Source organism: Caenorhabditis elegans, chromosome X (assembly GCF_000002985.6).
Source record: "Caenorhabditis elegans chromosome X".
In the NCBI taxonomy this organism is placed as follows: Eukaryota; Metazoa; Nematoda; class Chromadorea; order Rhabditida; family Rhabditidae; genus Caenorhabditis; species Caenorhabditis elegans.
This window is the reverse complement of record NC_003284.9, coordinates 7,485,548-7,501,271: the sequence shown is the minus strand read 5'-3', so window position 1 is coordinate 7,501,271 and position 15,724 is coordinate 7,485,548. Positions and strand designations below refer to the sequence as shown.

Sequence of the window (15,724 nt, the reverse complement as noted above, 5' to 3'; positions counted from 1 at the left end):
TTCCACATTCCCTTTTTCTCTAATCCTCTCCTTGTTTGAATAGATGAACACTCTCGTTGCCCCCTTCCCTCATGTTTCCTTGCGAGCGTGGCCGACGTGGTTGTGCACAGCCACCAAACGTGCAAAGGCGATCACTGACGCATTTATTGAGCCGACGTCAGCATTACTGGCACGCATTCACAAACTATTCATTTTTAGAATTTTATTTTTTAAATAACACATTTCTTTCTATTTGTCTTGCTATTTTCTGTGAAGAAACTTTAAAAAAATGAAATTTTCAATTTTCCAGGTAATTATGAACCTAACAGGTTTATTAATATTTTTTTGCCATATTGCGGTTCTCGCAGCTCTCGAAAAGAAAGGAGTTCACACATCTCTTAAAGCAAATTGGGATTCAACGTCACTTTTAGCCGAAGCAAGGTTAGTTATTAAAAGTCTTAGAAAAAATACGAAGCGTTTTTTCAGTGAGTTCATCGCGGAAGAAAATGAGAAATTGTTTGTAAAATTCATCGATATTGTAAACAAAGATGTCGGTACATTGAATTGGGAAAAATGTGAGTGAATTGTCAATAATCGGCAATATGATATCTTTGATTTTCAGTAACGGATGAGCAAAAATACGAGTACACAATCAAGACGGCAGGCAAAGTACTGTCAACATCATCTGTGGACCTTCTCAAGTTTGCTTTGGCTCTTCGCCAGTATTCTCCACGTGTTCAATCCTTCCAGCAGGTGATTTCTTTATACTAATGAATTTTATTAGATGAAAAACATTAAATTCTCCAGATTGCTGTTGAATATGGAGAGAAATGTGATGTCTTTGTCGTGGTCGGCGAACAAGTTTCATGTGAATACACTAAGCTGGAAAAAATGATCAAGGACGCAAAAACGAACAGCCAAGTGCTTGAGTCGGATCATATTTTTGGTGAGAAGGATTTGAAGCAGGCAGCGATTTTGTACGGAGAGCTGGGTACAACTTCTTTCGCCAAAGCTTGGGAAAAGTTGAGCAAACTGCAAAAGACCAAGCTCATTTTCCGTCATTTTTCAAAGGTATACTTAAAATGGAAAATGAAACCCCATTTTAAGGAAGTATTTTCAGAAAACTGATTCTCACCCAGTGTCACTTTCCGGATACGGTGTAGAACTTGCTATCAAGAACACGGAGTACAAGGCTGTCGACGAGAGCAGTGAAAAGAAAAATGTAGAAGAAGACGAAGCTGATCTTTTTGGATTCAACATTAAACTTCTCAAAGAACTTCACCCAGATTCCGTAGATGCCATTGAATCATTCCGTGTGAACCTAAAGGAATCCGACGAATTGACTCCATTGAAAAGATGGGAACTTCAAGATCTCAGTTACCAAGCAGCGCAGAAAATTGTCAATGCAGGGCCAGCTGATGCTATTGGAACTCTGGAGGAATACTCCCAAAACTTCCCAACTCATGCTCGTGCTCTTGCAAAGACGTCAGTCTCAGATCTTTTAAGGAAAGAGGTTCTCCAAAATCGCAAGATGCTAGAGAAGGCAAGCATTGAAGTTGGAGAAACATCGTTGTACATCAATGGAATCAATCAAGATATTAACAGCCTTGATTTGTTCAAGTTAGCTGATCTCCTCAAGCAAGAGAATAAACTCGCCGATGGTTTCCATAGTATGGGAATTAACGTGAGTTTCCATGAATACAGAAATAAGTGTAACAATAAAGAAATTTCAGCGCGAGTATTTGTCAATTCTTGTTGGAATGGACACTTCTGATGATGAGAAGACAACTTATGCAGTCGATCACAGAGAGGGATATCCATTCGTAAGCTTACGAAGAAAATACTTTTCTCAAAAACCAATTTCAGTTTATCAATAATCTGGACACTGACAAAAAGTACAAACAATGGGGAAACAGTGTCAAGCTTATGCTCCAACCATACTACCCGGGAATGATCCGACCAATTGCACGTAATTTGTTCAGTTTGGTATTCGTAGTGGATCCAAGTACTTCCGAAGGCCGGAAATTCCTTAGAATTGGGCAGACATTTAACAGTCACGATATTGCTATGAGAATCGGATACATCTTTGCTGTTAACCAGGATACTAAAGCCAGTGGAGAAACAGATCTTGGAGTTGCCCTTCTCAATCTCTTCAACTTTGTTTCCATCGACTCTTCAAATGCCGATGCACTGAAAGTTCTCAACAACTTCCTTGATGACTATCGCTCTAAAGACCCAACTATTGAGGATATCAAAGAATTCTTCGAGGCTAAATTCAGTGATGCCAGCTTCTCCGATGTGTTTGGAGTCAACTCTGATTATGATAAAGGACGCAAGCATGGATTTGAATTTGTGCAAAAGACTGGTCTTAACTCGGCACCGAAGGTTCTCCTCAACGGTTTCATTTTGGACGATGAAGGGGTTCGCGGCGACAATATTGAAGAGACTATTATGATGGAAGTTATGAAGATCTCTCCAAAAATCCAAAGAGCCATTATGGAAGGTATACTTTTTTTAAAGCACTCTCGATTCCTCTTTACATTTTTCTTTACTTTTCAGGAAAACTGACCGACCGTATGAATGTTGGAAACTGGGTTCTCGAACAAAAGGATGTCATGCCAAGAATTAACAAGCGAATTTTATCCGCTCCAAGCAAGAAGACCTATGTTGAAATTCTTGGATCAATGGATTGCAAATCATTGAAGGATGTGGAAAACCTTTCGGATTCGGACAAAGCTGGATGTCTTCTCCAAACTACAAAGTACTTACAAAAAGCATCAGCCGATTCTATTTTGGTAAGAACTTTACTTCAGTTCAGTTTGAATGCATATAAATTTTCAGCCAGTCACATTATGGGTGGTCGCTGACGCCGAGGCTGCATCGGGACGTCGTTTCATTTACAATTCACTTCAAATATTGAAAAACTCTGCCAACTCTAGAGTTGGAATCATCTTCAATCCAGAAAGTGTTGAAAAGGCATGCGAGTCAAACAGCATCTCTTCGTACATTAGAGCTGCTCTTGATTTTCTTCCGATGGACCAAGCTAAGCGATTGATTCTCAAGTTGAGCAATGAGGAGTATGCAGCTGACTTCATTTCTGGAAAAATCACATTTGACGATCTTAGTGTTGGTGGTATGGATACTGCTAAATTCCTTGCCGATAAGAAGAAACTTGACTGTGAAAGAACTCGATTGGAGTCTCAGATTGTGAAAAAAGTACTCGATATCTCATCTGGTGGCCGTGTTGTTGTTGGAAATGCTCTCCAAGTTGGACCTCTTGAAAGCTCAGAACATTTCGAAGCTGCTGATTTCAAACTTTTGGAAAGTATGTTGTTGAGCAGAGGTGCTGAAGTTATTTCTTCTCATCTCAAGAAGTGGGAGTTTGACGTTTCCAACGGAGTTGGATCAAACACGGTTTTCTCGATTGCTGGACACGTTGGAAAGCACGCTTCTTCACAGAAACGCACATGGGTTAGCATCCAAGGAGATGAGCACAGTGTTGTCACACTTCCAGCTGATGAAATGGATCGACCAGCTGTTGACGTTCTTGCCGTTGTTGATCCACTCACTATGGAAGCACAAAAACTCGGATCGATTCTCCATTTGATTAAAAAGGTTACAAACTGCGAAATCAAAATTGTGATGAATCCAAAAGATAAGCACTCTGAACTTCCGTTGAAGAGATTCTACAGATACGCTGCTGCTTCTGAATTGAGTTTCGATCACAATGGAAACTTGAACACAAATGTTGTCAGGTGAATACTTTCTATTTAATAAAACCAATTTCAATTTCACAATTTCAGGTTCGATAATCTTCCCAGTAAGCAACTTCTGACACTTTCGCTGCAAGCTCCCGACTCATGGATAGTGGAAGCCGTTTCTGCCAAGTATGATTTGGATAACATCAAGATGGAACAAGCCAACGGAGATGTCACTGCCGAGTTTGCACTCCAACACTTACTTCTCGATGGACAGTGTTTCGACGAAGTTAGTGGTCAACCACCACGCGGTCTGCAGTTCACTTTGGGAACGGACAAGAACCCTAAACAATTTGATACAATCGTTATGGCTAATTTAGGATATTTCCAACTTAAAGCAAATCCTGGTGCTTGGAAACTAGAGATCCGTGATGGAAAATCTAGTGAGATTTACAAGATTGGATCGCATGTTGGAGCGGAGAAGATTGGGGAGGATGTGCTTCAAGTTGTTATTGACTCATTCACTGGTAAATCAGTAAGAGTTCGTGTTGAAAAACGTGAAGGCATGGAGGAGAGAAATCTTCTTTCCGACGATGAAGAAGGTGTTTGGAGCAGTCTTAGCAAGTAAGCATTTTGTTTAAACTCTTTTGAAATAATCTCATAATGTTATTTTCAGCTTGGTGAGCAGCAAAGAAAAAACCCAGGAAGTGATCAATGTATTTTCTCTCGCATCCGGTCACTTGTACGAACGGTTCATGAGAATCATGATTGTCTCGGTCATGAAGAACACGAAGCATCCAGTTAAATTCTGGCTTCTCAAGAACTACCTGTCGCCACAATTCAAAGAGACACTTCCAACTCTTGCCAAGCACTATGGTTTCGAGTATGAACTGATCGAGTACAAGTGGCCAAGGTGGCTTCACCAGCAGAAGGAGAAACAACGTATTATGTGGGGATTCAAGATTCTTTTCCTTGATGTACTCTTCCCACTTGATGTTCAAAAGGTGATCTTTGTGGACGCTGACCAGGTGGTGCGTGCTGATTTGATGGAGCTGATGAAGTTTGATCTTGGAAATGCGCCATACGGATATGTGCCATTCTGTGAAAGTAGAAAGGAGATGGACGGATTCCGATTCTGGAAGCAAGGATATTGGGCGAACCATCTCGCTGGGAGAAGATATCACATTAGTGCTCTCTACGTTATTGATCTTCAAAAGTTCCGTCAAATCGCTGCCGGAGATCGTCTTCGTGGACAATATCAAGGACTATCTGGCGATCCAAACAGTCTGGCTAACTTGGATCAAGACTTGCCAAATAACATGATCCATCAGGTTAAGATCAAATCGCTTCCACAAGAGTGGCTTTGGTGTGAGACTTGGTGCGATGATGGAAGCAAGAAGAATGCAAAGACTATTGACTTGGTAAGTTGATTGAACACAACTGAAATGCTGTGCCATTGATCTGTTTTAAATTTCCGTGAACAATTAACAATTTTCAGTGCAACAACCCGCTCACAAAAGAGCCAAAGCTCGACTCAGCCGCCAGAATTATTGGAGAATGGAAAACGTATGATGACGAAATCCGGGAAGTCATTTCTGGACATTCTTCTGATAACCCTTCGGATAATGTCATTTCTGAAAATGATGACTCTCACACGGAACTTTAAATTAATCTTTTCATATGCCAAGTTTACCCGTTATTTATTGAAAATGTTTCCAATCACCATTATGATATTCAAAACTCTGGGTATATTTTTTTCCAAATCAGTCGATTCGCTTTTTCTGCTATTTATTTTTTAGCTTTTGACTATGAGAGCTTTCAAAATTTCATTTTCAAATATTGTCAAACTTGTGATGAATCTTTGAAACATTTTTTTGCCTCTCTCTATCCAATAAATATTTTCTTTTTCTTGATGTGTGGGTGTATTAAAGAATGCATTTGCTTGATTTTTCTGAAAGCGGATATTACAACAATATCAATGCGATGCTCGTCGGGTCAAATCCTCATTCGAATCATTTGATCGAAAGAAGATGTTTCGAGCGGTCATCGTTTCCTCTCTACTTGCATTCGTGTTTTCAATGTACATTGCGGACCCGGCAAAATGGGAACGCCATCAGTACTTGGTGAAGGTAAGACTTGCTCAACTCGCTTCGAATTTTATGTTTTATGTTCAGGTACTCACTAAGGATACCAAACTGAAGAATATCTCAACTTGCACGGGAACTCTTTTGTCTCCATCCGTTGTGCTAACCAGCTCGAAATGTTTCCCAGACACCAGAAAGTATGGTTTCAAATTTTTAAATATTCCCGTAGCAAAATAAGAAGCTTACGAACGAACATAGCGCATTATAGTCTCTTACATTTTACACTTTTTCTGCTCTGAATTCGACTACGCAAAAGATTCGTGAATTGGCTTGTTGTGCGGAATGTGCTGACAATTTTCGATTGAAAACTTAGACGAAACTATGCCAGAGATAGTTTATAGAAATATATGTATAGCAACTGTTGGTTTAGAAGAAACGCTGAAATGGATTTTTATTTGAAGGCAATTTAATATTTATTTAGGAACCTTATTGCACAAGCTATTATCAAAAAGAAGGATTCCTCTGCTACCATGAACAAAGCAATGCTTGCTGTGAAAATTGACGGCGACTTGGCTCTGATGAAAATCGATGCGGTTAATGAAGATCATGTAAAAAAGACTCTAGTATTTGCAACTCTTATTAGAGAAATTATTTTTATAGTTTTGCGATAAGGAGCCACACCCACCAAGAGTTGCACGGCTCAACTTCAAACCAAGCTTGACTGATGCTACTTACCGTACAATTGTGCCAAGGGATCTTCAAGATTCCAAATGTAGAGTGATTGGATTTGAAACTACGGAAGATGGTTCGTAACTACAAAACTATGTAGCTACTAAATAAGTTATTATATTTTTAGTGGAAGACTTCGCTACTTCACACAAAGTCCAAGTATTGGATCTTGATGTTCACGCTGACACAGAAAATCTCATGTTCTCAGAAGTTAACAGTAACTCTACAGGTCGTGTTTGCTGGGTAAGCGTTTTTGTTGTTTTTTGGAAATACACACTTTCAAACTTTGCATTACTTAGTTTTTATAAAAAGTAATTGTTCAAATTCAGGATGATATAGGAGCACCACTGGAATGTGTTCTGGATGTAGAAAACAATAAATATGTTCAAGTAGGAATTGTTTCTGGTCTCTACGGGCGTGAGGTAGGCTTATCGCTTATTTTGTCTTTAAACTTATGATTTTTATAGATGGACAAGGAAGACAACAGCACAATGGTGGTTGTCAACTGCTCAGAAGTTCAGGTAAAATCAACGAGCAATTATTCTGAATACATTACGTAATAGAAATTCTTTATAAAAAACCGCATTTTGTAGTGTTGAGAATCTTATCAGACAACAAAATACGCCGGTGATTGATTTCTCATCTTTTGGACTTTCGGGAGGAAATATGAGATTAAAAGAAACGGGGGGCAAGGGGCAAAGTAAATAATCTTCTCCATTATGTGGATTTCCAATATTATCAATTTCCAGACCATGCAATTTGTTGTCTTTAGCGACAATACATTTGTCCATGCTATTGAGAATGTGGACAAGGCTAGCGTTTTTGAAGCACAGGACAAATGCTTCTAATTTAAATTCCACTTTTTCATTCTTCATTCCCTTTGAAATAAATGTTTTTATGATGCAATAAACACTTGTTGGTCCCTTATAACGTATTGATTTTCGTGTGCACATTTTGTGTTTGCTCTGTACTTCTATTCTTACGTTTGCATCTTTCATTCTATCCTTTGGTTTCAATTAAAATTGTTGCAAAAACCTAAATGAACATCGGTCTTTTTCAAGAATCTTTTAGTGTAATAATTGTGTTTGAAAATCAATCAGATGTTTGTTGCAGAAAAAATGAAAAAGAAACATTCTATTTTTTTGAAACAACGAACTTCTCATTACTTCGAATGTTTTATATTTCGGTACTTGTGTAGTACATACCTAGCCCAAAAATGTTAACCATTTTGAAAATGTGTCCGTGACCCTTTGTGTTCATATTATCCTCGGGATCAGTGTTTTTTGAGCATGGAAATACAAATCAATTTCAGTTTTTAATTAAATAATTGTTTTATAAAGAAATGAACGGAAAATGTATTGCAAAATGTTTTTGAACCTGGTATACTTCACAATTACCAAAATTTTACCCAAAAAACTAAGTAAACGTAGAAAATAAATAAGTGTTTAGCTTATTCTAATTAATGAGTTGTCTGTTCAAAAATTCTTTGAAGCCGTGCGTTTTGATGTCTGCTCTTTTGAACTCTATGCTACAACTATACACGTTCTGTGTTGCCATAGAAAATGAATTTCCCATTGGTTTCGCCCATTTCCTCAGCTTTTTCTTTCAGTATTTTGTAGTTAAAAGGCTTATTTAAGTTGTTTCTTTTTCATTGAAAATTCACTTCTTCAGAAAAAGTTTCAGAACCAGTGACAACATGCAAAAACTCAATTGGAAACTACTCATATTATCTGCTGTTCTTGCAATTACTGCCATTTTTCAAGTAAGACCATCGAGTTTTTTTTTCTTTTTGTTTTCAATTCAAAATTTCAAGATGGGATATACGAATGCCTATCCAAACACAGCTATTGGAAGTTTTCGAATATTTCTCAACGAGTCAGCCAATGAGCCATATACACTATCAAACTCGGAATTTGAATGGGCCTGGTCAGCAATGCTTGCAATTTATTTTATTGGATTCGCGGCTGGTAGCGTGATATCGGCTGGCGTTGCAGATAGAATAGGAAGAAAATGTGAGTTATATTACTTATAGTTGAGATATATTTCACAGTTAATATTTTAGGGACCTTGTTTCTTGGCACCTGTGGAAGTCTGCTATCTTCCCTTATAGCGCTCTTTGCAATAATTTTGAAAATGCCACTGATGTTTGGGTTTTCTAGACTGGTTATGTCGCTTTCGGCAGCAATTTCGATGAATGGTCTGATTCTATTATTTCAAGTAAGTTTAAATTGTATTCAGTCTATCCGAATTATCATCGGGTTTTGGAATATGTTTGACAATTGCCGAAAATGCCAGATTGTGAAAATCTTAGCAGAATTTGAAATTTTAGCCGTGACAAACGTTTTTATTTCAGTATTCTGCAGGGTCTTACAAAATATTCCATGCTTAGAGGCTTAAGACACGAGAAACTTGAAAAATGAAAATTCTGTCTCAAAATGCATTTTTCCGCCTTAAAACTTTAAATAATTTGAAACTCAACATTTTCGGCAATTTGCATTTTTGGCGATTGGTAATTACGGTTTTAGCTAACAATTTTCACACACCCAATTCAGCGCCACCAAAACTTTTTATTGTAAAGCTGTTAATTAATTTAAAAAGTATGTCTGTAAATTTCTGTTTTTTTTTCAAAAATGCATGAGATGGTGAATACGAAAACATGAATATGACATTTACATACTTTAAAATAGTTTTATATTTATACTTTCCATATTTTAAACACACTTTATATACTTTTATATACTAGTAAGTAAAACTCAAACAACTATTCAATTAAAAAAACCCCTTCTTCGAATTTTCGAATTTCAAACCCATCCTTTTTTTCATCTTCTTTTTTTCATTCCACTAATGGCACACACCATCACTAGTAGCACAACCATAAAAGCTCATCTTCTCATCTACAAAGTAAATGCGCGGCTTCTTCTTCCATGAAATGCATTTCAAAAAAGAAAGAGAATGAAAAATGAGAAAATGGGAAACCGACACACAAGCAAGCGACAAACAACAAAAAACGAGCGAGCAACAAGATGATCCAAATCGTAAATTATACCTATTTCAGGAAAGCTCACCATCTCATATGAGAGGGCTAATTTCATTCAATGCAGAGATGGCTTTCGTGATAACTAATCTCATTGGAGGACTCTTTGGAATGCAGTCTATCCTGGGTCAAAATATCGTCGGGCTTATCGCGTAATAAAATAATAAAATTCCAGATACCATTATTAGAAAAATGAAAATTCAGGGTATCCATTATCCCATCATCAGTCGCTTGTTTCTTGACGGTGTTTCTCAAGGAATCTCCGAAGTATCTTTTTTTGAAGAAACACGACGCTACTGAAGCGGGACGAGCACTGCAGTTTTATCAAAACATCAAAGACGAGGAAGAAAAAATGAACGTTTTAAATGACTTGAAACTCGAGAAAGAGGAAATGGGTCATCAAAAGAATGGTTCACTCTTTGACATAATGGCAAATCAGCCAGTTCGTCGTGGGTTTTTGTTGGGGCTTGCAACAATGCAGTTGACAGCATCAGTATGGCCTGTTGTGTTTTACTCTACCGACTTTCTCATGGATGCAGGATTCTCATACGAACTTTCGGAAAGTGTATCAACAGGAATGTTGTTTTTGAGGTGATACATTTTTACACTTTCTCTGCGGGAATTCAAACGAGCAATCACTAATAAAAATTGAATTGCAGCTCGTTGAGCACAATTGTTGGAATGTTCATCGTCGAAAAATATTCACGAAAATGGCTCCTAATTGGGACGGCCAGTGTAAATATCGCAGCTATTTTAGTATTCTCACTTAGCGCAATTTTGTCACATTATTGGACTTGGATAGGATACGGATGTATCATTTGTCTTATACTTCATGGAATTTCTTATAGGTAAACTATTCTAATTTCCACTATTGCGCCACAGATTTTGCTTTCAGTGTTGCAATGGGACCGATTGCTTGGTTCATTACTTCTGAACTGGTACCTATCAACTTCCGTGCAGCATCGCAATCCCTGGTTCTTGCTCTTAACCACACAGTTGCATTAGTTTTAGCTTTTCTGACATTTCCTCTTTACAAAACAATTGGTAAGGTTTGTTTCATTTGATAACCTAGAAAAGAAAACAAGCAGAATGTTGAAGCAACAGTAAACATTTCAGGTCCTATAACATTGGTCATTTTCTTTGTGATACCGGGAATTTTGTGCATAATAATGCTGATATTGTATCTACCGGAGACCAAAGATAAACATATTAACGTGATAGTAGAACAACTCAGAGAAACGAAAGCTAAACGGAAAGAATCCCAAAAGTTGGAAACTGAAGAGAGCATTGGAATGAATAAATTATAATGACAGCCAGCATAATAATTAAATAAATACTATTGTTATTTGAAGAACCGTTGCAAAAATCATAGTTACAGCAGCAAGTTTGACGAGTTGATTGATCTGACATGCACGCATATAACTGAAAATTTTAGATAAAAATTGTACAGGGTGGACCATAATTATGCGCACTACTTTGAAGCGTCATAAAACCAAAACGAAAAACACATTAAACAAATAATCATATAGGTTTTGTTCTCCGAGAAAAACTGAATAAGATACCATTTTCGAAATCTCTGACACAGTTTCAAGAGCTAGACGCTTCAGGTGGAAGTATCGAAGATCTCAAAGAATCTTGAAATCCATCAGTGTTGGCGCATAACCGTTTTTTTCTGATTCAAAACATACGGAAATGGTTCTCAGTTACTTTAACTTTATACTAATGCTAAACAACAAACATTTTTGGAATTTTGGACGGTGGTACAGGTTCTCCGCCAAAAGACCACTTTGGCAGAGGGGTGCTTCAGATTGTCGTGGTTGTGGAGAGTGCATCTAGTTGATAAGCATACAAAATTTTATGTCAAACGGAAGACCAGGGCAACAAAAATAAAATAAAAAATTTGAGACATGACGTGGCGGTCGCGAAAAAGACAGTAAATAGGCTAGAAACGAGTGCGCATAATTATGGTCCACCCTGTAATAAATTCTATGTAAAACTAACCTGAACAGGTCCGACAAATGTTCTTTCGAAAGAACGCTTACAATCACCCGTATCGTCACAGGACAGTTGTACCTGAAAAAATTATTACTTTTCGTGGATTTTCATTGATACACTAGTTGGACAAAAAACTGAATCTAATGATAAAATTTTTCAAAAATGTTTCACCTTTTTTTTAAGCAAAAAATCTCCTTTAAAGAATAACTAATGGTTTTGGGTATCTTAAACGTTTAGACTCAAAATGTAGTCAAAAAAAGGATTTTCGAATGAGCCTCTAGAAAACTTTCAAAAAAACCTATTTTATGGCAATTTAAAATATTGAAAAATTAAGCTCATTCTTGCTAGAATCTCAAGTAACCATAATAGGCAATAGAATATCATAATTCAAGAAACGTTGTATTCCAGCTGCTGTAAGACAAAAACATTAGCAAAGTTTATGATTTTGGTCGGAGTTTGCACATTTTGAATAAATAAATAGTTAAATAAATAGAAATTGGATTTTGATATGAGGGAAAATTAGAGGTTTCATCTCTATTTAACCCCATTTACTTAAAATTTGAAATACCCATTTTGTAAAATATGTGAAAAGTCTAATATGTATTTGGTTTTTGAGATATTTTTAGGCCATGAATCTTATGAATTTTCAGGTTCTTTGAAAATTTTCAAAATTACTAACAATTCCACTACTTCCAGTGTACTTTTTGCAATAGTTATTTGCACATTGAACTGTCCCATAAGACCGCCCATTAAACGAGTTAATACAGTTAGTATATCCGTAAGTGAAAGTAAATAAAGACAACAATATTAGATGAAAAATTAAGAAATTATTCATAATTGAAGATTCACGAAGCGAGTAAGAGAACGAGAACTTGTGGTTATGTTTGATTTTCTATTTCTCACCAGAGTCTTGACCACAACATGAATCACCAGAATAAATTTGTCAACACCCCCTTATGTATACCTCGTCTTGTTCACTAAACAACTAGCATCTCGCCCCAATCATCCAATCGTTTCTTCCATCCTTTCTTTTTGAAAAAGGCAATCATCTCGGGACTGTGTGGGTCGCATTTTCCAGCATATCTGAAAAATTACAAAAACTTGTATTTTATCAGTTTAGACTATTACTTTTTAGTTTTGCAGTAATATGCTTCAAATTCAATAAATCGGTTTTGTTTGTCCCATTCTGAATCGTAGACGTAACTAGTAAGTTGTGATGGATTTCGGTACGTTGATTCAGGTACCAAAAACACTCTGCAATTCTGGAACATCAAAGTGACAACTCCATAGTATGCTGTTCGCTGCATTCCTCCCTTAATGTGATACTTAAATTCAATATACCAAATGTTAACCTACTCGAATGTCTGTCATCAATTTGAAATGGGCGGCCAGCCTATGCCAGTCTCGAATGTTCTTGTACACAATTCTACAAAAATTGAATTATATGCAATAAATCTAATACTCACTTGTAATTGTAGGTTTTCTCCATCCCAGTAGTGTTCTGCAGGTCTATGGGTCGTGCATTCTGAACAAAGCTACAATTATCAAATTTCTCATGGAAATTTAATCCTACCTCAATTTGTTCTATAAGGCGCTTGTCGTAGATTGATTTTTGGACGAGGGTGACAGGGAGAAGAGAGAAGTCAATGTTTGCGCTGGATGCGCTAATTTTGCTGAGATAGTCTTTGAACATACCTCTGAAAATTATCAATGCACTTTCACGTATGTTTCATTTTTACAGAAAATTGGTTTTTAGTCATGTTAGAATATACAAATAATCACTTGTTGATGAAAAGTTGACCAGTTTTCAACAAAAAAAGACTAGGCATTTTTAAACGAGTCGTTATAAGAACAATCCTTACCCACTAGACCCTTTTCCAGCTAACTTCATGTTATGCGACGTTCTACTGATTTCCGGACGGATACATGACCTGCTCTTCCGCACTTCCGGCTTTCGCATCCAGTCATCCCAATACGCAACAGGAAATCCGGGCGAAAGTTCGTTCCAGAGTTTTTTTGTGAGCATCCATCCTAATCCCGGAAAGAAGTCCGTCCTCCAAATTAAATCGCCTCGCGTCGAATCTATAAGTGGTCCTCCTCCATTGTCATTCCACGCAGATACACACCTAAAAACAGAACCCATTGAAATGATGATAGTTATTCTAATTATTCGTCTGATATTTATACTAAAATTTGTGAAACCCGTTTAGAAGTTAACCAAGGGAGGGAGGGAAATAAAAAACAACATTTAAAAATGTTAATTTATAGATAAGGTATTCCGTTCTTTGAAAAATTTGCATAAGTTAATCAGGAACAAACGCAAGTGATTTTTCTATTTACATTTTAATTCCTTTGCATTATTGTGACCACGAGTTTTTATACATATCCGTTTGTGCAACTTCTGTAGCTTCCCTTTTTACTATATCTCATTACTTGCAATTAATACGGAAAGTAAATTTCCTTTTTTTTTCATTTTCTATTTTAAGCTTTGAGGTTTTTTATGTTATCGTATTGTCCACGATATATGTGATCTACGAATAAAAAATAAGATTGCATATGTAAGAGTTATCTTTAAATGCATTTGCCCATGCATTTCTTTCTAAAATTAAAGTTTAATTAAAACGTGAAGCATCTTTAATGGTAGAAAACCTGAATTCCTAAAATTACTAACATCTGAATTTCATTGCAGACAAATACCTACCAAATAGTGTCATCAGAGTTGAGAACTTGTTTTCCCCATCGGAAGTAGGAAAAGAAATCGTTACCTATGTCAAGGTCGTCTGAAAACATGAGTTGTTTTCTTACTATTAGAATGATATAGCTGTCAGCTATAGCTCACTTACCTTCAGTCACAATGACATGATCATAACGGAAGCCTTTGAAGGCTTTGTCCAAGGCCCATTTGTAATGTGCCGAGATGGCTGGGTAGTTGTTCCGCTTTTTGATTTCCGTCTTCTCATGCTGAGAACATATGAGCTGGTGTGGAGAGTAATATAATATGGAAACTTACTTGTATATGTGACACGTTTTTGTAGTCTTTGACAAACTTTTGTGCGACTTGTGTGACGGCGGTCTTATTGCCATCTTGACTAACAATGATGTGGTATTGAAAGTGTGAAGGGCGTTGGCTGTAATAGAAAACGTAATAAATGTGTTCAATTTGAGAACGAGGAACTCACGCTAAAATTTGTGATAAATGATTCCGAAGAGCATCGGGCCTGGTTGCGCAAAAAACAAGTACAGCTGCAACAAATTGTTGATCTTTATTATCAGCCTGGAAATTATTTTCATTAGTTTTTAAATTAAGCAAAACAGTGAAAAAATAAATTCTCAAATATATTACCGGTATTAAAATATCATCCTCATCTTCCCGCGAATTGGACCGTGGAGCGTGAATAGCAGTATTCTGAATGCACCAAATTTAAAATTACATTTGACAACCCGATAAAACTAGTTACTTTTTGCAAATCATGGTCTTCAGACTTCAGGTAAATAATAAAAGAGCATAATACAAGAATACAGATAATTTTAAACAGTGTGCTCGCGTGTTTTGATGCCGAGCGACGGAGCACCCGTTTCATGGGCGTTGGTGGTCCTTGGAAAGAAGGACAAGTGTTGAAACGTTGTTGTCGATCCGCTCAAATATTCTAGAAGCGTCCCAATAACGACACGAGTAGACTATGAATGGAAAACGAGGTGACGGGAAGAGGAAGAGATGAGAGCGTGCGAGTCGTCTTCGCTTGGTTTCGGCGTGGCCGAAATGGCCGAACTAGCGCTCGCTGGTTCGGCCCCGAATTGTGTCTAAATCTCTCACCAAAGAAGAATGCGGCTAGCGTTGTCCAGTCTCTTCGTATTTGTGGGTGACGCGGACGATAGAGGCAGCTGCGATCTGATTGCACATAATGATCGCCGTAGTAGATAAATTACAAAAAGATAGTGGTGAAAATTGTTTAATGAAAAAATTGACCCGAGAACCAGAGATGAAAACATCCACAAGACGGAGAAATAAAAAAGTGCGTACTGTAGTCAAAGTCCAATTATTTTTGAAAAAAGTTGAATTCAAAAAACCAAAATAGATACAAACTAAAAAGTTAAAAATTTTTGAAAAATTGCAGTCAAAGTTTTGATAAACTAACTGCCATATTTTCTAAAAATTTGACCTATTTCCAGATTCACTAGCATTTTCTGCAGTTTATTTTTTTAAT

At 37.0% G+C, this 15,724-nt stretch overlaps 4 protein-coding genes and 1 non-coding gene across 5 annotated transcripts; 4 read left to right on the top strand and 1 right to left on the bottom strand.

The window, feature by feature from the left end:
• Positions 1-289: 289 nt before the first annotated feature.
• Positions 290-5,578, top strand: uggt-1 (UDP-Glucose Glycoprotein glucosylTransferase). The gene is made up of 12 exons (NM_076867.5): positions 290-420; positions 466-554; positions 602-732; positions 787-1,050; positions 1,100-1,663; positions 1,713-1,802; positions 1,846-2,482; positions 2,539-2,774; positions 2,821-3,734; positions 3,783-4,301; positions 4,354-5,098; positions 5,176-5,578. Exons 1-12 carry the CDS (start codon positions 296-298, stop codon positions 5,341-5,343), a joined length of 4,482 nt encoding a protein of 1,493 aa, NP_509268.1. The 5' UTR covers positions 290-295; the 3' UTR covers positions 5,344-5,578.
• Positions 5,579-5,680: 102 nt separating this feature from the next.
• try-14 (Peptidase S1 domain-containing protein) lies at positions 5,681-7,548 on the top strand. The gene is made up of 8 exons (NM_076866.6): positions 5,681-5,806; positions 5,852-5,958; positions 6,243-6,369; positions 6,422-6,566; positions 6,618-6,733; positions 6,820-6,912; positions 6,958-7,011; positions 7,240-7,548. The coding sequence occupies exons 1-8, from the start codon at positions 5,708-5,710 to the stop codon at positions 7,336-7,338; spliced, it is 840 nt and encodes a 279-aa protein (NP_509267.2). The 5' UTR covers positions 5,681-5,707; the 3' UTR covers positions 7,339-7,548.
• Positions 7,549-8,151: 603 nt separating this feature from the next.
• F48E3.2 (Major facilitator superfamily (MFS) profile domain-containing protein) lies at positions 8,152-10,878 on the top strand. The gene is made up of 8 exons (NM_076865.7): positions 8,152-8,252; positions 8,304-8,502; positions 8,553-8,707; positions 9,546-9,676; positions 9,729-10,115; positions 10,184-10,372; positions 10,420-10,568; positions 10,641-10,878. Exons 1-8 carry the CDS (start codon positions 8,187-8,189, stop codon positions 10,829-10,831), a joined length of 1,467 nt encoding a protein of 488 aa, NP_509266.1. The 5' UTR covers positions 8,152-8,186; the 3' UTR covers positions 10,832-10,878.
• On the bottom strand, positions 10,565-15,408 carry gly-12 (Alpha-1,3-mannosyl-glycoprotein 2-beta-N-acetylglucosaminyltransferase). The gene is made up of 14 exons (NM_171727.4): positions 14,978-15,408; positions 14,863-14,925; positions 14,699-14,793; positions 14,530-14,647; positions 14,363-14,480; positions 14,221-14,299; positions 13,382-13,645; positions 13,093-13,216; positions 12,986-13,044; positions 12,876-12,945; positions 12,648-12,832; positions 12,484-12,602; positions 11,526-11,597; positions 10,565-10,946 (listed from the first exon to the last, which is right to left on the bottom strand). The coding sequence occupies exons 1-12, from the start codon at positions 15,098-15,100 to the stop codon at positions 12,497-12,499; spliced, it is 1,404 nt and encodes a 467-aa protein (NP_741838.1). The 5' UTR covers positions 15,101-15,408; the 3' UTR covers positions 10,565-10,946; positions 11,526-11,597; positions 12,484-12,496.
• On the top strand, positions 15,316-15,415 carry F48E3.11. Its single transcript, NR_071509.1, has one exon. It is a non-coding gene; the product is annotated as an Unclassified non-coding RNA F48E3.11 (non-coding RNA).
• The last annotated feature ends 309 nt before the right edge of the window (positions 15,416-15,724 follow it).

Bases quoted from the DNA above. Each gene is read 5' to 3' on its own strand.
- try-14 (NM_076866.6), top strand. From the start codon at position 5,708: ATGTTTCGAGCGGTCATCGTTTCCTCTCTACTTGCATTCGTGTTTTCA. The intron at 6,567-6,617 runs GTTCGTAACTAC...TTATATTTTTAG, and splicing joins ATTTGAAACTACGGAAGATG to TGGAAGACTTCGCTACTTCA. The intron at 6,734-6,819 runs GTAAGCGTTTTT...GTTCAAATTCAG, and splicing joins CTACAGGTCGTGTTTGCTGG to GATGATATAGGAGCACCACT.
- F48E3.2 (NM_076865.7), top strand. From the start codon at position 8,187: ATGCAAAAACTCAATTGGAAACTACTCATATTATCTGCTGTTCTTGCA. The intron at 8,253-8,303 runs GTAAGACCATCG...CAAAATTTCAAG, and splicing joins CAATTACTGCCATTTTTCAA to ATGGGATATACGAATGCCTA. The intron at 8,708-9,545 runs GTAAGTTTAAAT...TACCTATTTCAG, and splicing joins GTCTGATTCTATTATTTCAA to GAAAGCTCACCATCTCATAT.
- uggt-1 (NM_076867.5), top strand. From the start codon at position 296: ATGAACCTAACAGGTTTATTAATATTTTTTTGCCATATTGCGGTTCTC. The intron at 1,664-1,712 runs GTGAGTTTCCAT...AAGAAATTTCAG, and splicing joins TCCATAGTATGGGAATTAAC to CGCGAGTATTTGTCAATTCT. The intron at 4,302-4,353 runs GTAAGCATTTTG...TGTTATTTTCAG, and splicing joins GTTTGGAGCAGTCTTAGCAA to CTTGGTGAGCAGCAAAGAAA.
- gly-12 (NM_171727.4), bottom strand. From the start codon at position 15,100: ATGAAACGGGTGCTCCGTCGCTCGGCATCAAAACACGCGAGCACACTG. The intron at 14,794-14,862 runs GTAATATATTTG...AATAATTTCCAG, and splicing joins AGGATGATATTTTAATACCG to GCTGATAATAAAGATCAACA. The intron at 12,603-12,647 runs GTAATAGTCTAA...GTAATTTTTCAG, and splicing joins TATTACTGCAAAACTAAAAA to ATATGCTGGAAAATGCGACC.